Genomic DNA, 24,321 nt, shown 5'->3' on the forward strand with positions numbered 1-24,321 from the left:
GCACAGGAAGGCAGGGACAACACACTGAACTTTGATGTGTTCTGGCTTTTTCTTGGATTGATACCTCTTCTCTTAGGAAGAGGCAACAGTACAACCATTTGTACTGGTTTGGAAAACTATCATTTATTTCTACTTTAGGTTACTGTGGAGGCATATGATCCATTTTTTTTCTCCCTGTTTCAAATGATCTTTATTCTGTAAAGCTAAGACATGCAAAAAGACTGTAATTTTCATTTAAGTAAAAACTGAAATAACTTGTTTGTCTTAAGCACTACACTAATAGAGAAAAAATTTGGTATTAATGGAAAATGTCAGCTATGATAACTTCAGGCTGTATCTGCTGAGTGATTCAGCCAACAAAGAGATGTTTAAGGAACTTCAAAAGAAGAGATGGAATATAAGTGGGACCTTTTGGAAACAGAACAATATCTAGAGTCTTTAACAATCTCTGTCTTTCTTTTCCAGCACATCTCTGAAGAGATATACAAGATGCAGAGCAAGCCCCTTGGAATCTGCTTGATAATCGATTGCATTGGCAATGACACAGGTAGGTGTGGAAGCTGCAGATTGATTGATGCTTCCCAGTGTGATCATGGCACAGATGAGTTGTATTCAATAAGGTTATCAACATTAGCTTCTGTGACAAAACACCCTAGACGGTGACATTTGTTTTTCATTTACATCATAGTGTGGTGTGGATTGGAATGGGGGAGCTTTGCTCCGCGTGGCCACTCAGTGGCTCCATCACCTTCCAAGGCTGTGGAGTCTTCTTCAGGGTCCTCTCCATCTGGCTGGTAATTGAGAAAAGAGAGAATGTGGGGAGGATCTCATAACAGATTTAGAGACCGGACCTGAAAGTGATATGCATCATTTTCCCCTACATTCTCTTGGTTAGAACTCATTTGTGGGGCTCCAGCTAACTGGTGGACATGGATAAATTGGTCTAGCTGTGTGTTGGGAGGAAAATGAAATGAATTTGGGGACCCTTAAAGCACCAATGAAGGCTGGTGCTTTAGTCTTGCCTTTCCATCCTGGATGCTATGGCAGGGAGGAGTCCCGGGATTCAAGGAACATTTATAATGGAAGGCATTCTGGCTTCCAATATTATCAGATAATCTCCACTTTCCCTGGGGACATGAAATATATGATAAATGTGTGTGTTGTTTAGAGGGCTTTGAATATTGTGTGAGCCATGACTCACTTAGGTAATGATCCTTTACTTGGTTGTTGATGTACCTGGGTGTCACTGGCCTTTGGGTCTGAATAGATTCTTTTGCTTGGCTCTTGAATGTCTGCTGGCCTTTGGGTCTGAATAGATTCTTTTGCTTGGCTGTTGGAGGTCTGACTCAAACTGAAACACTGATGATGCATCAAAAGAGAACGACAAGAGCCCAGATTCCGTGGAAGAACATTCTGTTTAATTATTTATCTCTTCCTTGTGGGGATGATCATCATAGTTCCACATTTTCCAGCTTCTCAACATTCTCTTAGAATGAGTCAGAACTATCTTTTAGTCTTACTTAAAATGTTACCATGGGCAGTTTTATGAAAAAGAGTCTAAAAGAAGGTCAAATTAGCAGACACAAGACTGAATTTCCCAGGATTTCAGCTATGATCCTGCTTTCTCATGTCCTATTTTTGGTCAGATGTGAGAAATGCTGTCTCCTCTGCTATAGATAAGTGTCCTTTCTTTTTTAGCTATTAGTGCCCATATAAGAACGAGGAAATAACTTTCCAGTGAGTCACTTTCTGTTTTAAAGGAGATTGTGTAATTGTCCTTTACTTGTAGTTGTTATCATTCTTGTTTGATTCACCAGCAGAAAACTTCCTAACTGGATGTGATTTTCTTTGTTTTATGAATATCTATTGTATTGAAAGAGTTATAGAGATAAAGCCATGTCCTGTTTTGAATTGAAAAACTCAGTTATTTGTGGCTAAAGTCCAAAGTCTGTGCTTGCTTTCCTTTCTGAGTTGTGGGTCTTTTGTGGACAGAGACTAAATGCATATTTGTGTTTTTCTGCACTGTAGGAGTGTGGTCAGAGCTGGGTCCTAGAATATAATTGGCATAAGCTTAAACTATGGATCTGTAGTGCCCTAGGTTGTGGCCTTGGGCAACTTTTCTAGTATCTTAAGGCGTAGTTTCTCTATTGTAAACTGGATTAATAATAGGACCTATCTCATAGAGTGGTTGGGCAGAGTGAGTTCATACTTATAAAAAGCTTGGAACAGTGAGCGGCATATTGTAACCATGTACTAATGCCAGCTAACACTATTTTCTCGTTTTGTTTAATTTTAGTTACAAAATACTAACCAAACATTCACCATGACTTTATGCTTGGCATATGAAATCTGATTTTAGACAAGTGAGGGATCAGGGTACTGAGGACCTGAGCCCTGCACTGATCTCAAGGGTTAGTGGGGCATGTTCCCACAGGTGTGGCATCCTGAAATGCAGGCAGTTACCTGAGAGGGGGTGAATGCTTGAGGGAAAACCCAGGTGGAGCACTTCTGTCAGTCATCAGTCTCAATGGACTTGGCAGAGAAAGAAAATCTAAGTATAAAAGCTAGAAAGTAGGGGAGCAGAGACCCGAGAAGGGAGAAAGATGGAAAAGGAAGGTAGAATTGGAGGTAGAGCTTGGGGAATACCTTTGGCCTGAGATGTGAGCAGGTACTGGCTTCGGGTGCACTGAGATGTCCCTTTCCTGCTCCTTGGCTACTGATGAGTCTGTATGTGAACCTCAGGAGTCAAAAATGGTAGCTCCAGGCAGCAAGTCCTTCCTGGTCAGTGGACTCCTTTCAAGTTCAATATCTCAATGGTAGAATTCTGGGCTAGATTGGGCCTGGGTCAATAAAGGGCATTCCAGATGCTCATCACTGCCCTTCCCCTGAGAATCAGCGTTCTTTTGACTCAAGCCCTTCTTGCCCCTCAGAACAAAACAGATAATTTGGCTTGAGGCACAGGTGGCTGATTAACATAGGAAACAGGACAACACACTTCTACTCAAATGGGGGTGTGCCCTGAACCCACTTATTCACTTAGCTGAGGCTTAGAGTAGCAGGGGTGTGTTAATTATCATGAAGTGGAAGGACACAATCTCCCCTTCTCATACACTCTCTCTAGGCCTCCAGTTCTTGGTTTCCACACCCTCGCCTTCTGGGGACTTTTCACTGAGAACTCTGGACCTGGAATCCTGCTTTGGTAGAAAGTAGTCCCAATCAGGTGCAGCACACTTCATTTCCACCGTATCGGTAGTTGGTTGTCTTCATCTAGAGCGATTATGTGGGTTTTTTTTTTTCTGATTATCGTTGCCAACTTTAATGTTGAACAGAATCAGGTAATAAACAAGTAGACAAGATCATTGTCAAGCTCACTGTCAAGTGAAACAAGGGCTCTGGAGGAAATTAGTGGTAATGTGGTCAGATTAATGTGGGGGTAGTAGTAATGGGAGTATATAATTTATGAAAAATCCACTCAGCTGGGTGCAGTGGTGCATGGCTGTAATCCCAGGGGCTCGGGAGGCTGAGGCAGGAGGATTGCAATTCAAAGTCAGTGTAAAATAGGTACTATTATCTCTATTTTCAAGATGATCAAGCTGAACAGTGAGCAACCTTCCTAATTTCTCTTGTACGGAGAGATCTAGGATTCAAAAACCTATGGTTTAAACCACTTTGCTTCAATGTAAATTCCATCAGCATGGATGTAGTTGTTTACTTATCTCTTACAATGTGTCTCCAATACCTGGAACAGTACCTGGCACATATGTGCTCAGTGAATATTTGTTAGGTGAACAAATGAAGGAACAAGCTCTTCTAGTGTCAGTGTATTCCCAAAACCATTCCTATTTATCTTGAGAGTTTAGTAGACTCTCTACTGTCTTCTCCTTTTAGACTCAAAAAAAACTAGACTTCCATCCAAACAGTATGCCAGTCCCCTAAATATTTATTAGTTTATATTTTTCTTATCCAATAAATGTTATTGAGCACCTACTGTGTACAAAGTGCCACTCTTGGCCCAATGCAAAGCCAATATGGAGGCAATGAGGTGGAGTCTGCTTTCGAAGCCAGACTGTGAGTAAAGACAGGGTTATTCTATGTGACTTGTTTTTGAGAAGAATCCTCATAGGGGTCAGTAACCTCATCTTGAGGCAGACATTAATGCTTAGGGATTTGGGACTAATTACGTCAGTTTGGTAGAATTAAAAAACAAGTCTATGGTGTCTTGTGGCCTGTATCAGTGACCTAGCAAAGGCTGGCCTATGCTGGGCCCTGATTGGCCATTTGAGTATCAGACTCTTGATCTTGTTAGGAATGTGGAAACAAATATATCACATTGCTGATAGGTGGACTTTGGGAGTTGGGCGGAGGCAACCAATGTTTTCCAGGCTTCTGAGTAAAAGATGGTGTTTGCAGATTTTAAGAAGTTTTTTTTTCCCCCTTTCTTTTTTTTCTTCTCTGCTATTTCTGGAAAGCTTGATTTTTTTTCCCCTGTGCTTTAAAACTGGCTAACTCTTCAGTTTTCTAGCAGACACTGCAGGTTTCCTCTTCTAACAGGGCAACAGGAGTACAGTGGAGACCCTTTGCTGGTGCTGCTGACTTGAACTTGAACTCTTGGCTTCCTTTTCCTCTTTTTATTTTAATGGAATAGGTGGAATCCTGACCAGTAGCATTTTCTTGTAGTAACACTTATAGGAAAATCTCTGCAAGGGGATCAGAACAACCACTGTGGCCTCTGCTTGTGAGCTACAAAGACAAGTGGCAAGTGACATCCCAGATAGTAGATGGAGGCTTTGTTCAGATGGAGCAGTCACCGCATGCTTCTGGCCACCTGGAAAGCCAAGGCAGTGGAGCCTCCTTGTTTTTTGCTCCTGATGTTACTATACCATTATGGAAGGCTTCCTCCTGCAGGCAAGGACCAGGAGTCTGTGATTGGGCATTTTTTTTTTTTCCTGGGCATTCTTATCCTCTGGGACTAAGCAGCTATTTACTTGAAAGGCTACCATCATTAATGGAACTTCCCTTTAAAGCAGAGTCACTTGGAGGCTGTCCTACTTAGCAATCCCTTATTTCACAGCGTCCATAAATTTAGTGTATATGTAAGAATTATAGGTCCACAATCCCAATAGGAGGACCCTGGTATTTCAGAATTTAGAAGTTTCTAGAGTTTAGGAAGATGACATGCTACATATACTGTAATTTATAGACCACCTTAGTGGGGCCCAGGATAGCACCCCATAATCAAATATGTTAATATTTTGGTAGCAAAATGAATGAATATTCACCACTAAATAGGATAGATCTCATGAGTTCAGAAAAGGTTTTGCCACCAAATGATTTTGCGGAAAGAACTTAAGATTTTCTGAGCTTTTCAGATGCTATAATTGTGGATAAAGGATTGTAGATATGTGGAAGAACAAAGTATTTTTAGGTTGTCTGGGGTACTCTGAAAACCTCTCTTGACATGCAGCTGACATATTTATTATTGATATGTTTTTCTCCAAATATAAGTTGGTCTGGAAGGAATCACTAGTAATCATCTATGCTTTATGAAGAAGACATTTAAAAAGTAGTTTATAATTTTGAGTGTATGTAGAAGTGAGCCCTCTGTGGCTTGGCTGAACAAGTGCAAGTTGGTATATGCTAGGCAAATCTGCTCCTACCTTCTCAGTCTTCTATCTTTGCTTTCATTCATCATCAAATCTACTTGGTGATGGAGGGGGTGGTCCTTGACCCTGTTTTTTCAGGTCCCAGCTTAAATTATACCTTTCCCATGGTGCCCTCTCCAGTGTTTTAGATCACACTGATCTTGCTTCTCTAACCACCTACTTTTCCTAGATTGAACCATGAACCTTGTGACATTTCAGTCATTTTTTATGTACATTTATAGGCTTTATTTCCCCCGAATTAAAAGCTCCTCTAAGGACAAGAATGACTTTGTGTACTTGATCTGTATCCCAGTGTTTCTATAAGGTAATGAGTGGAAACTTAGTAAAAGCTGAGTACTGCAGTCAAGTCAATTTGAGAAATGCTCTGTAATTGTTCCCCTTTTAGAGATTCAAAAGGCATATCCACCTGGTAAGGTCTCTGGGAAGTCCTGCATAGAACTATTTTAACCTTGTCAATCTTGCATTTTCCACACAATTGGACCTCAGAACACCCTTTCCCACTCAGAATATCCTGCCCATCATGTATTCTGCTCATGTGCTTTATGTTTATTGAACCCAACTTAGTAAGGATGTTTGATAAATTATTGTAAATTCTCTTATTTATTCTATTAATGGAGCCCTTTTCAGGGTAATTGTGAAGATAAGTTGCCCTCATTTAGATAAAAGTGAATTCTAAATTAATGAGGTCATGGCATTTCACTGGATTAAATTCCTCAGGCTTAATTATGATTGCCCAAACCTGTGAGTAGTGCCAATGATGGCCCCTCTACCCGAAACCCTGTACTAACTGCAAAGCCAGAAGAAGAAAACCCATTATTTTAGAAGGTCTTTTCAAAGTTGAAATTCACCAAGCTAGGTCTAGGGTGGGAGTGGGGTGTCTAGGATATGTAGAAAGAGAAGTGGATTTCTGCTTTTTGTTGAAGTTTTTTTTTTTTCCAAACTCAGCACCCAAGTTTTTCTTCCCCTATTTGTTGGTGAAGACATGATAGAGAAGTGGTATATGGGACACAGAATCTATCTGCCCTGAGCCCATTTTAGTGAGAATGTAGAGACCTCCTCTGGTCTCAAGAGACAGCTTCCATGAAGAGGCTCACAGGCTTCCTGGCTTGGAGTTTGAAATGGCTTCGTTAATCTTTTGATTTGTCTCTTATATTTGAGTAAATATTCAGTTTGCAAGCATTTTTACAGAAATCTCATCGGCTTCTTACAGATACCTTTTGAAGAACAAGGTTTAGTGTATATCCCAGTTACTTGGGAGTCTAAGGGAGGAGGATCACAAGTTTGAAGCTGCCTGGGTTACTCAGAGATACACTGTCTCAAAAATAAGATTTAAAAGGGCTGTGGGTGTGATTCAGTGGTAGAGTGCCTGCCTAGCATGGGTGAGGCCCTGGGTTTGATCCCCACCACCACAGGACATAAAACAAACAAAACCTAAACATGGTTTAGGTATATTAGTATTAATCCCATTTTACAGATGAATAAACAGAAGCTGTAATTTACTCAGTCACACTGTCACAGCCCCCTTCATTCTATAAATTAGGTTGGGCTGTCTGCTCTTGCTGGCCCAGAAGGAAAACAACAAATGCCAGCCTACGTCCCTGCCACCCTACCTCACCATCTAACAGAGGAAAATTTACTAACGAGGAACGTTAGCTGTGGTGACTTTGGGCTGTGTCTGTTGGGTGACTCCCTCTTGACAGAGGGATATTGGAAAGCCACTCTGTCTTGTTGAGGCCCATCCAGATTTGGTGTTTTTCTTGGCTTAGTTGTGGCATCTGGGACTAGCATGGCTTTTGGTTTCATCTCTGCCTTTAGCGCCCCCCCCCCCCATTCTCTTAAGTAAGGTTTTCCTGCCCCAGACCTCAGATTCCCATTCCCTTCTTAGTTCGCCTGCTAATATAGATGGGTTCTCTTCTAAGATCAGGCTAGGTGGAGGCTCCAGGAAGAGGAGCGGGAGGAGGGGCATGAGCTGGAATTTACAATCTGATCTTGTGGTTCCAAGACTGGTTCCTCTTTTGCCAGCTGCCTACTGGTTGCCACATGACAGGGACTACACCAGGGAACCCAGATAAAGGAAAAAGCTAGAAGGCACCAGGACATTTCAGTCCCATTCCCACATAGAAACGTGTGAGGGACTGTGGTGAGCTCTCTTTCAAGGACTGTGATAAGGAAGGGCATTTATCAGTGAGGAGAGAGGGTTTTGAAGGAAGGGAACCAGCTGGAAATAACAAGTAAACAAAAGAGCTCTGAATCTGGTGTTTCCCTGTTCGCTTCTGCCCCCTAGAGGAGAGATCACTCCATGAAGAGAAATGTGTGACACGACAGGAAGTGTTTGGAAAGAAGTGGTAGTGACAGGGCTGCTCTCCTAGACTATATTATCTTGTTGCCCTGTGCTGTGTCCAGCCTAGGTGTGGTACTGGGCACTGAACCCTTGGGCACAGCCTGGGGAGATGGCTAGGGTCACCGCAGCCAGGCCTTTCAGCATTCTTACCAGGGTAAGTGTGTTAACAGGCTATCAGAAACCTGAGAATCATGTGCTGATTCATTAGAGGTTTATTAGCCTTCTTTGTATCTCTTCATTATTATAGGATATAATAATTCATTTTTTCATACTTAACTGTGACTCAAACAAGCAAAAGAAAAAAGTAACTACAGTCTTAAGTCAGGGTGACTGTCATTCCCTTTTCCTGATAGAAATCAAAGAACTCTTCTCATGAATTATTTATCTAACAATGTGTACAAATCACTTCAAAATTTAGTAGCTTAAAACAACAATACTTATTTAATTATATTTATCACAATTCCAGTAGGTCAGGAATTTAGGATCCGCTTAGCTGGGCTGTTTGGGCCCATTTTTCTGGTGAGTTGTGATTAGTTGTCAGAAAGGGCCCCTGAAAACTTGGTTGGGATTGGAGGATCTGATGCTAAGGAGATCCATTGCCATGGTGGGAAAGCTGGTACTGATTGTTGGTGTGAGGCCTCAGTTCTTCTGCGTTTGAGTCTCTCCAAGGTGCTAGGTGCCTGAGTGTTCTCAAGAAGCAGCACTGGTTTTCCCACAGGGCGATTCATTTAAAAGAGAGAAAAAGTCAAGTGGAAATTGTATCCTTTTGATGTTCTAGCTTTGTCAGTCCCATGCTATCACTTCTGCCACAAAATTAGAGATGTGTAATGGGTGGGTCAAAAGGACATGGATTTTTGAATGGAGAAGAAAAAAAGTTTCTATTTTCTATTAGAAAATGTATAAATTGATTTATGAGGGTGTGTTTATTCCTCCACTAAGGGTAGACTGAGCAGATGAGAAAAATGAACTTAGTTGCATCTGTAGGGCCATCAAAACTTCTAGAAGACAAACAAAAAGATTCTAAACAAGAGAATAGGAGGTAATATTTACTGAGCACCAAGAGTTTATTTGTACTGTTTTATCCTCACAACAATCTTGTAAGGTGGTTGTCATTCCAACTAAAGCCAGAGAATCCCACTTTCTTAAAGTCATATAGCCTAAGGTGGTGGTAAGGTCAGGGCTGTCTGGATTAATGTCTGCTCTTGCTACTACCTTACACTGGCCCTCAGGATGCCTGGGAGAAGACTCTTTGGGGGTATTTTAAAGAATCTTGGCTAAGTCTCAGTTGCTCAGGCAGAGGTTGGTCACACTGGGAAGCAGATTGTGATAGGAACTGGGAAGTCCAGAAATGGTCTTGAATTAAACCAAGGGGCTTCTGAATCAGTCCATGGCAGGTTGAAGGAACTCATGACCTGTGCTGCTATTTCTACAGCTATTTGGATCTAAGGCTTGGATTTGTACTCCACAAACACTTCCATTCCAGTATGTGTGGGTTATTGTTAAGACTTGTTATTTTAAGAAAGAGCCTTTTGAAAAATCCCCAACTTTGTTTCAGTTGAAAAGAAAAAGATTTTGTTCTTCTTGTTTGATTGGACTGGAGTGGGCTGTCTGTGCCTATGGTCACATATGCTGGTTGTGTCAGGCAGAGACAGTGGTGTCGAGGAGAACAGACCAGCCTTGTCAACCTGGGGCATGAAAGTCACATATTTCATATTTTGGATTTCTTCTTCCTGTCCAGTTTTCAGGCCCCTTAAAATACTGTCACACAGAAACACAGAAGAAAAGGAGACTAGACTAGATACCCAGTTCCTAGCATTCCAGTTTCTTGGGCTGTTCTGACTCCAGTGTTGTTTTCCATGTTTGTTTATTTTCTCCAGAAGTTCTTCGACACACCTTCACTTCCCTGGGCTATGAAGTCCAAAATTTTTTGCATCTTCGTGTGAAAGATATAAGCCATATTCTTCACCAAGTTGCCAATCTGCCCCGACACCGACACCATGACAGCTTTGTGTGTGTCCTGGTGAGCCGAGGAGGCTCCCAAAGTGTGTTTGGCGTGGATGAGACTCACTCAGGGTTATCCTTGCATCATATCAGGAGGATATTCATGGGGGACAAATGTCCTTCCCTCATAGGGAAACCAAAGCTCTTTTTTATTCAGAACTATGTGGTGTCAGAGGGCCAGAAGGAAGACAGCAGCCTGCTGGAGGTCGATAGTCCAGCGATGACCAATGTGGAATCCAAGGAACCAAAGCCTGGGCCAAGCACAGTTCACCGAGAAGCTGACTTCTTCTGGAGCTTGTGCACTGCTAGTGTGTCCCTGCTGGAGCAGTCCTCTAGCTCACCCTCCTTGTACCTGCAGAGCCTCTCTCAGAAGCTGGAGCGAGAAAGGTGAGCCACCGAGGAGACCAATCCTGACCTCATTTATTGTCCTGCTACCAAATGTTTGATGTCATGTTTGATGCCCTCCTGGAGGAAAGGGATTTTTCTTTCCTCATTAGGCTTCTCTTAGGGGTATAATATAGACCAGTTCAACTTATGAACACTTTATGTTAGCCAGCTTGTAGTTTGGATATTTTTCTTTAAAGCTCAGAAATTTTAAAATTTCTTACTACAAGAACAATACATAAAATCATAAATATAGATGCTGAAAACAGAATGTAACAAGCATTTGTAATCCTCCTAACTAGAACCATCCTCTGTTAATCAAATGTTAGTGTACCGCCTTCCAGGAATTGTTTTTTGGGGGGGATTCCCACACAATCCTAGATACAACCCATATGGAATCATCATTGACTATTACTTTACAACTTACTTTTAGTTTGCTTAATGGTAGATCACAAACATTTTTGCATGTCAGTAGTCACATTGGGACAACATCATTTTTAATTTTTGCAAAGCAGCTACCAATATGGCTATAGCTTATTTTACTCAACTGACCCTTAGTCATCAGATACTGTTTTACTTTTACACAAAGACAGGGTTAAAAGCATCTTTACAGCTTGACATCTTGCTTATAAGAATTGTTTCCATGGAGTGAATTCCCAGACATGGAACCACTGTGTCAAAGGGCATGCAAGCTTTGGATACCTCTGACTTAATTGTCTTCTAGGACACTTATGCCAGTCTCATATGAGAGTTTCTATGTCCCTGAACTCTCACTGATAACTGCATGCTCTTTTTTTTTTCCATGTTTTGACAGTTTGATGGGTGAAAAAATGGCATCTGACTGTTCAGGTCTGCAGATTATTGTTACATACAGTAATCACCCTTATCTGATGCTTTGCTTCAGTCACCGTCAACTACAGTCTAGAAATATTAGGTGGAAAATTACAGAAATAACTTACTCATAAATTTTAAACAACTTTTATACAGAATATTGTTGTAATTGTTCTATTTTTATTATTGTTGTTGTTAATCTCTTTCTGTGCCTAATATGAAAATTAAGCTTAATCATAGGTATATAGTTTTGGGAAAAGCATAGTATATGCAATGTAGATATATGGTGCTAGCTGTGGTTTCATGCACCCACTGAAGCTCTTAGAATGTATCTTCTGTGGATAAGGGGCTGCTGCAAACATTTTTGATGTTTATTGTCAAGAATGCTTTCCTAAAGGAAATACTGGCATCCTGGTTTCTAGATAGGCTGAGGGAAGCCACAGTATACCTTAAGTGTAAGATTAATTGACCTTTGTAGTGCCTCTTAATTATAATTGAGAATGATATTTTTGAGCCGCCTGTTGAATGCATTCTGGGTTGTAGCTCTGAAGACCCAGGAACAAATCTCACAGCTTTCTTTCCCCAGCCCCCTCCATGGTGGCGCAGCAGGAAGGGAAGGGCCTTAGCAGGAACAAGTCGGACTTCAAAGGTTGATGCTCTATGGGCCAGTGGTATTATTGACCCTTTACACCCATCCTGCATTTGCATAGTTGACCCAGGTGGGTTATGGTCCAGCCAGTGTGTTCTCAGAATAAAATTCTGCTCTCTACAGAGAGGGAACTGTGGCTGTTGGACCAGTGCCACCAACTGGTTTGGATCATTCTTGAAGCAGCTTGTGGAATGTCTAGAAAGGAACAATTTCAAAGAACTTTCACATCTGTTGGCTTATTTTACCCTAATGACAATATGTCTTCTCTTTGATATTTGCTTGACATTAAAATTTGCCTTTCTCATTTCCTCCAGAAAACGCCCACTTCTGGATCTCCACCTTGACCTCAACCGCAAAGTGTATGATTGGAACAGCAGAGTTTCTGCCAAGGAAAAGTACTGCCTCTTTTTGCAACACACCCTGAGAAAGAAACTCATCCTGTCTCCCACATGAAAACCCCAAACCTTTCTTCACCTGGAGGTCTCCATCTCTAGAGAGAGAGTGGTTTTCAAGCATGCATGCATGTGAATGGTATGTGGAATAAGATCATGTACAGTGTTGAAATGATCTTCTATGAGAAGTGCTTGACTGGAAGTGGGGTTTGAACTGTCTGAGAAGAAAGTATCGGCATCTGTTGCTGAAAGAGCTGGCCAGGTCAGCCTTGGGAGGGAAAAGCTTCAAAACAACAGTTGAGCACTGTTGAATTGGGCAAGTACCAATCAAGTGAACCCAAGATACAGAGATCAGCTTTTAGAATCTCTCCAATTAACCTGTGTGTATCCATACTCCATCTTAAAACGTAAAATGCAAATGCAGATTGAGGAAATCAGAATACCACAAACAGGGTCTTGCCTTCTAGAAACAACCACAGTTAACCAAAACTTTGTGTATCACCTGGCAAATTTTTTTCCTGCTCCTAAGATTTAAGTGTAAGAGAGAGGTTATCGTAGTCCATTTGGGCAGCTACATCAAACGATCATAGACTTGGTAGCTTAAACAGCACACATTTATTTCTTACAGTTGTAGAGGCTAGCAAATCCAAGGTGCTGTCAGATCCTGTGTCTGGTGAGGGCCTTCTTGGTTTTCAGAGAGCTATCTTCTGTTCTCAAATGGCAGAAAGAGAGGGAGGGGTTGGGGAGGAAGAGGGACAGAGATAGAAACTTGCAATACACCTTCCTGTCTGATTTTGAAACAATTAATCTATTACGCCTTCCTGCCTGAAAGGAGACTATGCTTTCAAAGGCAAGTTTAAATGTGAAATTTTAAAAAATAATTCTTACCCCGTAAATAGAAATAGCATGTCAATTAAAAATCAACTTTTAAGATTCAGTGCTAGTTGAACTGAAAAATTCCACTAAAACTTTGATCCTTAAATTAAAAAGTGAGAATTAGAGTGTTACATTATTTCAGTAAATACTTCAACTACTACATAAATTGCTAAAGTTCCAAATAAAACTTTAGTAACCAATTAATTTGTGATGTGAGCAACAGTCATAGGAAACATGCCTTTTGGTGGAAAAGTGATTCCAAAGAACAACAATAGTTGGTACAAACATTTCCATGAAGCAACAGGCTAGAAAGATGCAAATTCAGCTACTGAATTGACCTTATCTATAAAAAATATTTAACCTTTGCTCAGTGTTAAAGTAACTGAGAGACAGCATTAGCCAATCCATTATCAAGGAAGTATTCTTCTGCATGAGGGAGATTAGAGAATATTGACAGACTAAAACTTAATATAGACAACACTGGTCACTAAAGCCAAAAGAACTTGACTTCATCCTGGAGCACAAAACACAATTTGTCTTTGGTGCCACCTACAACATGTTTTGTTATCATGTTGAGACTTCTCATTCAACATTGTATTGGCAGATTTAGATAATGTTTGAACAGGAAAGAGGTAGTATAGTAAGCAGTTATTTTAAGGGTATAATATATTTTAATGTATTTAGAACTGTAAAGATTTGAAGACACCACTTGAAACGTTCAATTATACTGCTGCATTTTATGGACATAAAATGTATGCAAAGGAAACATCTTTAAATATGGGTGATTTGCTGAAAGAGTAGGATCTTGATGTATGTACTAATTTTAATGACAAGACATATATATGTGTTCACGTAATCATATGATAATTAAATAACTTTAATATTAAGAAATAAGTTGCTTAGAGCCTTGCTAAATTGCTGAGGCTGATCAAGAACTTGTGATTTCCTGTCTCAGCTCCCAAGTTGCTGAGATTACAGGCATGCACTACTACAGCTGGCTATTATTTCAAGTAATCTTGCTGTTATTGTTTAGTGAGTGGGGGACTCCTGCAGTTATCTTTATATTTACTTTGCTTAGGGGCATCCGGAGGAAATACTGTGTCTGTGTGGCCCTGTGAACCAGCACCCCATGTTAATTATAATAGAATGTAAGAGGAATCTTAATGCAGCTTTGGTTGCCTTCTGCAGTTCCATCTTGACAAAGTGACAAGCATTTTCCATTTATTCTTTTTCTTATCATAAACAATTACAGCACCTTGTTCTTTTTTTGAGGCAGTAATTTACCGCAAAATGCCATGTATAGGGGCTGGGTTTATGGCTCAGTGGTAGAGCGCTTGCCTAACGTGTGAGGCACTGAATTCGATTCTCAGCACCGCATATGAATGAGTAAAATAAAGATCCATTGACAACTAAAAACTATTTTTAAAAATGACACATATAGCATCTTCTTTGCTTCATTCCAATATTGTAAATACGCAAAAGAAACATAGTACTTATTTATATAATTTTTTAGTTTTGTAGATGTTCATATGTTACTAAGATAATATAAATAAAGCTATAAATTTAGCAAATTAAATTTTTTTTTCAGTACTGAGGATCAAAACAAGGCCTCATGCATGATAGGCAAGCACTCTACCACTGAGCTACATCTTCAACCCACTATCAAATTAAATTTCTATATGTAAATATTGATGAGTTTAATTAGACATTTTATTCATTTACCTGAAATCATAGATCTAATACCAAGCATCAGTCAATCCCATAGTCCCAATGAAAAGAGTGATGAGTGTTTTCTTTGTGAGTCTTGCTTACTAACAAGGGGTGTGGCATGGAAGGAAGAGGGATTGTGATTACAGACCCAAAATGCATGGGAGGAATGAGGCCTTGCCTTCCCTTCCCTATGTCAGAGTTGTTCTGAGGATGAAATGAAGCTTGCTTATGAGCATGTTTGGTTATGCCATTGAATGTAAGTTATTAGGCAGGCAGGTTGTACCACATCTTGAAGAATCCATAGTATTTGAACAGGTTGAGGTGAAGAAGAGGAAGTGTTGCAGGAGAAGACCTGAATCAAGTGAGGGAGTACTTGTGACAGAGCCCTGTGAGACAATGTGAGTAGTGGTGAGATGTAAGCTAGGAGATAGCTGGGGTATATGTTGGGGGAACTTTGAAGACCACTGTATTTGTCTTTTATCCAGTTGTCTTATAAGTTATTTTCCTTATTTTAAAGTAAAATCTTTGACTCCTTCTTTTACGCTTGTATATAAGTATTGGATTCTCAAGTGCTTTTCTTTTTATTTTTCACTGTCTATAATTTTTAATGAAATATTTTCAACATATTAAGAAACAATTCTGAGTGAAGGATCAATGCTGATAAATTCACAAATGAATGAAATTTATATTTTATTTATTAAACTTATTTATTACCTGTTTAAATAAAATGTTCTAAAATATACATGAAGACTTATATTTCTTTAAGGCAATATAAGAGATAAGAAAGAACAAAATTGGTGGTTTAGAGGAAGTCTGTACTTTCCAGTTACTCCACAGCTTGGGATTTGAGCAATGGGAATACTGCTCAGCTAGATGGGTGACTGAGGGAATTTACTAAAATTCAATAGAGGATGGTTAGACATAGAGAAACTCAGAAATTCTGGTGTTTCAAACAGGACTAAAAAGAGCTCATCAGAGTCAACAGAGGGTGGCAGCACCTCCAGGTCACTGCAGAGAGGAAGGACAACACAAAGGGAGAGAGAAACACAGCAGACAAATTTGGCACTGGAACACCTGTAGAATAAAAAGGAAGTTGGAACTTAGCTGATCCAGAGGCTGCACAGAAAGCTGATGCCCTGGATCTCTCAACATGGGAGTGAAGAGCTGAGGCAGGGAGACAACTGGTAGAGGTCATGAAGGAACTTGTTGCTGCAGGAACCCAAGAGAGCATTGTGAATACTGTCATACTGTCCCAGCCAGTGTCTACTGAGGCATAGGGTGCACCTAGCAATTGAAACAGGCACAGAGAAGATTGTAATCATGGAGATTTAGGTCAGAGATTACAATAGGGAGTACAGCTCTTTCCCTTCAAGTCTGTTGGCTTGGACCACCAGCTGAAGAGGGTCAGGAAACCTGAGATGCAGCTCAGGAAGGCCATATTCACAGGTAGTGGAGTGTCTGAGACCCGCTGTGCCCACTTCATCCAGAGTGGTTGGTTACCCAGACCTACAAATAGAATTCTGGGGAGACTCCTGAGATCCACATGCCCAGAGGAGATCAGCAACTACCTGATCTAGTTTCTCTGGAGTAGATACCATCTGACAAAGTTCCAAAATTCTGATCAGAGCTAGACTTCAGCCAATGGAACTTCCCATTTAGAATTCTGCAGAAGCTCCACCCTGGGAGCACATCTGTCTAGTCTGTCCAGACAAAACTCCAACAGACACTGCTTCCCATTCCATTCTACTTAGTACTGGTGAGTAGGGAAGTCGAGAAGCTTTCAATCTGTTTTGATTTCAGGCCACTCCAGTCAGCAGCTTGGTGAGCAAAAATGAGAAAGGGTTTAATAACCCTCAGCACTTGCTTTCTCTAAGGGGTGCATAACCCAAGAAGAAATGGAAAGAAGGACAGTCTGGAAGTCTGGTATAGTCAATGAACATCTATCCTTGTTAGTAGTTTCAACCACCTTTCTTCAATTTTTCTTTAAGATATATATATACACTCATATATATCTTTTTATCATTTTTTTCTTTTTTATTATCTTTTTGTTAATATTATTATTATTATTTTTTGGTACTGGGGATTGAACCCAGGGGCACTCAACCACTAAGCCACATCCCCAGCCCTTTCTATATTTTATTTAGAGACAAGTTCTTGCTAAGTTGCTTAGGGCCTCGTTAAGTTGCCCAGGCTGGCTCTTGAACTCTCTATCTTCCTGCCTCAACCTCCCCAGCTGCTGGGATTATAGGCATGCACCACCACACCTGGCTTGTTTTGTTTTTTGAAGGTATTTTTAAGTTTTAGTTTTTATCTCTTGTTACTTTCTCCACTTTCTTCTCTCTGTAATAACCAAATTATCTTGTTCTTTCTCTATCTCAGTCTGTATTTTGTTTCTTTTATTTTTTCCTCTCTCCTTCTTTATGTCTTCACATGCTACTTCTCTTCTGTCTTCTCTCCTTTCACCTTTTGAATATTCCTTTTTCTTTAAATATTTATTTTTTAATTATAGTTGGACACAATGCATTTATTTTATTCATTTATATGTGGTGCTAAGGATAGAACCCAGGGCCTCACACATGCTAGGTGAGTGCTCTACTGCTGAGCCACAACCCCCGTCCACTCCTTTTAAATATTCTTAACTTCCTTTTGCCTTCCTACTCCATTTTCTTTTCTCTGAATTATCTGTATTTTTATTATATTTTAAAACCATTTAGTTTATATAACTCCTGCCTCATCGTTTATGTTGCAGTGGCCGTTGGTGTTGTGGGTGTTGTAGTGGACACCTGGTGTTTACTTTAATGACATGTCTAGTTCATGCCTGTAGTTTTTTTTTGCTATTGTTAATTTCCAACCCCACCATTCTTGTTTGTGTGGTTTTTTAGAGTTATAGATATCATGGTAGGTTCCTAGTATTTACTTTAATGCTGTATATTGTTTTCTGCCTTTGTTGCTGGTTTTTATATCCCCCTTTTCTGTGAGGTATTGGAAATCTAGTTATACTGCTGAGCTACACCCCAAACCCAGCTAAAAGACAGCACACTTGGTCCCAAACCCACTCAAACTTCAGCAATACTTTAACACACACATTCACACACACACAAAATAGAGGAGCAAAAAACTCCCACAGAGGCCCTCTATAGAAACAGCTAGGGAGGGGCCTCAGGTCCCATTTGTGAACATCTGCTCATATGGCAGATGTGGACATCACACCTATGTAGAGACTCAACCTAGAGCACTCCTAAATTACAGACATACAGACTTGTCAAGTTTAGAAGAGCTACCATAGAGGGCATACCTTATATGTCCTGCTATATAAAACACAACTGCCTGATCTGCTAGAAGGATCACACTCTTGTGTGTCCTACAGAAAAAGTGGGATCTTAAGCTCCAACACATTACAGTGCTATATCAAAGTGTACTATCATCCCCCCAAATGATTAGGGAAACTACACCACAACATCCACTTGGAAATATATTCAACAACTTACAACACTCTGATGTCCAGGAACACATTACCAAGAGAAGGTTGTACCTTAAAAAAATCCCTCCCATCAAAGTACAAGAGAACTCTGTCCCAACAGATGAACAAATCATAACACAAAATAGAAATATAAGAAATATAAAACAAGGTAACATGACATCTCCCAAGGTTTATAATTCACCAACAACTGACTCAAAAGATATTGAAGTAGATTGAAATACTGGATTAAGAATTTAAAAGAATACCAGGTGTGGTGGTGCATGCCTATAATCCCAACAACTCAAGAGGCTGAGGCAAGAGGATCACAAGTTCAAAGCCAGCCTCAGCAACTTAACAAGGCCCTATGCAACTTAGGGAGATCCTGTCTCAAAATAAAACATAAAATGGGCTGGGGATGTGGCTCAGTGGTAAAGCCATCACTATGATAAATTCCTAGTACCCCCCCAAAAAAAAATTTCAAAAGAATAATTATAAAAAGATCAGCAAATTCCAAGAGAACACAGAAAAACAATGAATTAAGGCAGTCAGTACAGAATATGAATGACAAATTTAAGAGATAGAGATACAATAGAAATCATGAAGTTGAAAGGTATAATGTCAAACAAAAATTCAGTTGAAAGTCTCTCCTTTAGAGTAGAACAAGTAGAAAACAGAATCTCAGAGCTGGAAGAGAAAGTGTTCAGCCTTTAATATTTAGATAGTAATAAAGAAAATAAATAACAATGATCAGAATATACAAGAACTCTGGGGCATTAGGAGACCGAATTTAAGGATCACTGGAATTGAAGAGGAATCTGAGATACAGACTAATGGCATAGATAACCCTTTCAGGGAAATAATAACAAAACTTTTCAAACCTTGGAAATAAGATGGACATCCAGATATAGGAGGCATGCAGATTAAAACATTATGATTAAAATGCCTAACACAGAGAACAAGGATAGAATTTTAAAAGCTTCAAGAGAAAAACATAGTGTCACATGTAAAAAGGTAAGCCAACTAGAATTACTTTTGATTTCTCAAAATAAGCTCTAAAACTCAGTTGTTCCAAGCTCTTAAGGAAAATAACTGTCAACCAAAATTTCTATATCCAGAAAACTATCCTTTGGAATATAAAGGAAAGAAAAACCTTCCAAAATAAACAGAAATTAAAATAATATATAGGAAAAAAAGAATGTATGCCTACAAAGCCAGCATGACAGAAAATACTTAAAGAAATGCTATATATGGAAGAAATTAAAAACAAACTCCAGAGCTCATAAATGGATGAATCTCATTAGAAGAATAGCTAAGCAAATGAGAAACAAGACTGAATTATACATTAGAAATAAATCAAAATTGCAAGAATTAATAAACATTTCTCATAATAACACTGTAAATGGTCTCAACTCTTCAAAAAAGACAAACTCAGACTGGATTAAAAAACAAGATCCAACTATATGTTGTTTGTAATCATCTCATAGGCAGAGACAGCCACAAGTTGGAAATGATAGGAAGGAAAATGACATTACATGTAAGTGGAGCCTCAAAACAGGCAGAAGAAGCTATTCTCATATCTGACAAAGCAGATTTCAAGCCAGAATTAATCAGAAGAGACATTCACTATTTACTGTTAAAGAGAACAATCCAACATGAAGACACATTGATACTATTTATGCCCCAAACATCAGTATGCCCAATGACATAAAAGAAACACTACTCAACATAAAGACTCAGACAGATCCCAATGCAATAATCCTACCTCTCACCAATTGATAGGTCATCCAGACATAAAAGCAGTAAAAACTCTTTATACCTAAAGTATATTATACATTAAATGGACCTAACAGCCAAATACACTTTCTTCTCAGCCCTTCATGGAAGCCTCTTCAAAATACCATGCTGTAGAACACAAAGTAAGTCTTAGCAAATATTTTAAAAACTGCTATAGTTTCTTGCATGCACCTTACTAAATCATAGTGAAAAGAAACTAGAAATCAATAGCAATAAAAACAACAGAATTTATGTGAAAATATGGAGTGATTAAATAACACATTTTTGAACAATGAATGGGTCATCTAAGGATCAGGGAAGAAATTTAAAAGTCTAGAAACAAATGAGAACAGAGTTACAATGTATCAGAATGTCTAGAACACTAAAGGCTAGACAAGAGGAAAGTTTATAGTTATGAGTACCTACATTTCAAAAAAACAAGAAAGATTACAGATAAACTAATGATGCATCTCAAGATCTTCAAAAACAAGTCAATTCCAAAACCAGGACAAGAAGAAAATAATTAAGATAAAAGACAAATATCAACGAGATTAAAGCAATACAAAAAATCAACATAATGAACAATTGTTTATTTGAGGTGATAAACAGATTTGCTAAGCCCTTAGCCAAACTAACCAAAAGAAAGAGAAAGAGCCCCCAAATTAGTAAAATTTGAGTTAAAAAAGGAGCTATCACCACAGACGTCACTGGAATCCAGAGGTTCATTAGGTACTATTTTGAAAACTTGTGTTCCAATAAATTAGATAGAAATAGATAAATTTCTAGACATATACAACCTACAAAAATTGAGCCAAGAGGCTATACAAAACTTAAACTGACCAATAATAAACAATGATATTGAAGCAGTGATAAAAAGCCTTCCAACAAAGCAAACCCCAAGATCAGATGAATTCTTATATGAATTCATATTTAGAGAAGGACTAATGTCAATAAGTTCCTTAAATTATTCCATGAAATATAAAGGGATGAAATACTTTCAAATTCATTCTATGATGCCAGGATCATCCTGATACCTAAACATATAAAAGAAGAACTACAGATCAACATCCTTGATGCACATAGATGCCAAAATCCTTAATAAATATTGTCAAATCCTATTTAATATCACATTAAAATAATGTTCATCATTATCAAATTGGTTTCATTCCAGGGATGCAAGGATGGTTCAACATTCTTGCATCAAGTGAAATCAATAAATGTAATTTACCACATAAATATAATTAAAGATGAAAACCATAGTCATCTTAATAGATGCTGAAAAAGCTTTTGTCAAAATTCAGCACCTATCATAATATAAACAGTAAAGAAGCTAAGAATAGAAAGAACTTACTTAAATATCATGGAGGTGGGTCTGGCATTGTGGCTCAGTGTAGAGCACTCGCCTAGCATGTGCGAGGCCCTGGGTTCGATCCTCAGCACCACATAAAAATAAAGATATTGTGTTCAACTACAACTAAAAAAATAATAAATAATAAATAATAAAAAATATCATGGAGGTGATATATGACAAACCCAAAGCCAACATCATAGTAAATGGGGGAGGGACAATGGAAAATATTTCGTCTAAAATGAGGAACAAGACAAGGAAGTTCACTCTCACCACACTTATTTAATAGTACTTTGAAATATAGGTAGAGCAATTACACAAGAGAAGGAAATAAAAGGAATACAAATAGGAAAGGAAAAAATAAAATTATCACTGTTGGAAGATGACATGATCCTATACTTAGGATATTCATAAAGCTCAACAAGAAGACTTCTATAGTTGATAAAAAATAAACAGTGGAATATAAGATCAACATATAAAAATCAACAGCTTTCCTGTATACCAATAATAAAGCCGCTAAGAAAGAAGTCAGGAAAACAGTTCCATTCACAACAGCCACAAATAAGCAAATAAGTTGGGTGACGCACATCTGTAATCCCAGCGGCTTGGAAAGCTGAGTCAGGAGGATTGTGAGTTCAAAGCCAGCTTTAGCAACATCGATGCACTTAGCAACTCAGTGAGACCCTGTCTCTAAATAAAATACAAAATGGGAGTGGGGATGTGGCTCAGTGGTTGAGTGTTTTTGAGTTCAATCCCCAGTACCAAAAAAACAAAACAAAAACAAATGAACAAACAAACAAAAACCTAGGGATAAATCTAACCAAGGAGGAAAAAGACCTCTACAATGAAAATTATAGAACACAGAATAAAGAAATTAAGAAGACTTTAGAACATAGAAAGACCTCCCTGTTCTTTGATATGCAGAATGAATATTGTTAAAATGGCCATAATACCGAAAGCAATCTACAGATTCATTGCAGTCCCCATCAAAATACCAATGACATTTATTAAAGAACTAGAAATAATAGTCTAAAATTCATTAGGAAGAATAAAAGATGCAAAATAGTAAAAATAATTAGAGCAATTCAGGAAGCATCACAAAACCTAATTTCAAATTATAATACAGAGCTATAGTAACAAAAATTTCATGGTATTGGCATAAAAACAGACATATACACAAATGGAATAGAATAGGAGAAATGGAAACAAACCCACACAGATATAGTCATCTGATTCTTGATGCACCAAAACATATATTGGGGCCTTTTTAACAGCTAATGTTGGGAATCTGGATATCCATGTACAGAGGAATGAGAGTAATTCCCTAACTCTCAATCTGCACAAAAGTCAACTCAAAATGGATCAATGACATAGGATTTAGACTAGAAACTTTGCAACTCCTAGAAGAAAACATAAGGTCAACACTCCCAACAAGTAGGCACAAGCGATGACATCCTCAATAGGACTCCTAAAGCTCAGGAAATAATACTTAGAATTAATAAATGGGACAGCATCAAATTAAAACACTTCTTTACAGAAAGGGAAACAATTAATAGGGTGAAGAGAGAGTCTCCAAAATGGGAGAAAATCTTTGCCAGCTGGTCTTCTGACAGAAGATTAATATCCATAATATATAAAGAACTCCAAAACAAAAACAAAAACAAAACAACAAAATAACTCAATCAATAAATGGACAAATTAACTAAATAGATACTTCTCAAAAGAAGAAATAAAAATAGCCAACAAATTAATGAAAAAATGTTCAAGAGCTTTAGTAATCAAGGAAATGCAAATCAAAACTATACTGAGTTTTCATCTCAGTTGGAATGGTCATTATCAAGAATACAAATATTAGGGCTGGGGTTGTGGCTCAGTGGTAGAGTGCTCGTCTAGCGTGCACAAGGCACCGGTTTGATCCTCAGCACCACATAAATGTAAAATAAAGATATTGTATCCACCTAAAGCTTAAGAATAAATATTTTTAAAAAGAATATAAATACTAATAAATGTTGGAGAAGATGTGGGGAAAAGGAACACTTATACACTGTTGGTGGGATTGTACTCAACCACTATGAAAATCAGTATGGAGGTTCTTCAAAAGAGTAGGAATAGAACCCCTACATGACCAACTATACTACTCTTTGGTATTTATTCTAAAGAATTAAAGTCATATTAAAATGACATATGCATATCCATATATATAGCGGCACAATTCATGATAGCCAAACTATCAGCCTAGGCTTTGGTTCACAGATGAATAGACAAAGAAAGTGTAGTATATATATACAATGAAGTTTTATCTAGCCATAAAACAAAATTGTCATTTACAGGAAAATGTATGGAACTTGAGAACATTATGTTAAGCAAAATAAGCCAAACTCAGAAACTGTCAAGAGTCATCATATGTTTTCTCTCATATGTGGAAGACGGAGAAAAAAGGGCAAAAAAATTTAAAAGGAGAGGGTGGGGCATCAGATGAAATTAGAAGTGAGACCAGCAGAGTAGAAGAAGGGGACCAGGGTACGGAGGAGGGAAGGAAAAGTGAAGGTACAAGGGAATGAGATTGACCAAATTATGTGCATGTATGAATGTGTCACTATTATGTATAATTATGCTGCACCAATTAAAAATTAATTTAAAGAAAAATATGTATAAAAGAGAAAAGTGCACTAAAATATTTCAAATTTTTGATAGCCCCAAACTGATAATTAGCCAACTGTTCAGTAATAGGATGAAATTTTATGTAGGTAGTAAAATTAGGCAAAAATAGGAAGAGCTTTCGTTAATTGAGTTGTTATTAGCTCATTTGAAATAAATTATTTTATTTGATCCTCATAACAGCTCTATGAGGTAGGTGTTATTATCATATTATTTATTCTCACTTGTAGATGAG

General features: G+C 38.5%; 1 protein-coding gene across 17 annotated transcripts in view; it reads left to right on the forward strand.

Annotated features, from left to right (window-relative positions):
• Positions 1-24,321, forward strand: part of CFLAR (CASP8 and FADD like apoptosis regulator) — a 58,446-nt gene that overhangs the window by 29,408 nt on the left and 4,717 nt on the right. For 15 of the 17 annotated variants that reach the window (XM_081262284.1, XM_081262280.1, XM_081262273.1 and 12 more), the window contains 3 exons: positions 466-547; positions 9,882-10,392; positions 12,184-15,589. In XM_081262284.1, coding sequence (XP_081118410.1) covers positions 466-547; positions 9,882-10,392; positions 12,184-12,322 — 732 coding nt within the window. In that variant the 3' untranslated portion in view covers positions 12,323-15,589. Of the gene's footprint in view, positions 1-465; positions 548-9,881; positions 10,393-12,183; positions 15,590-16,647; positions 16,796-24,321 lie in introns of those variants that run through there. The other 2 variants (XR_014018150.1, XR_014018151.1) reach the window with 2 other exon arrangements.

The sequence above is a fragment of the Spermophilus citellus genome (genome assembly GCF_964194105.1).
Source record: "Spermophilus citellus genome assembly, chromosome: 11".
NCBI lineage: Eukaryota > Metazoa > Chordata > Mammalia > Rodentia > Sciuridae > Spermophilus > Spermophilus citellus.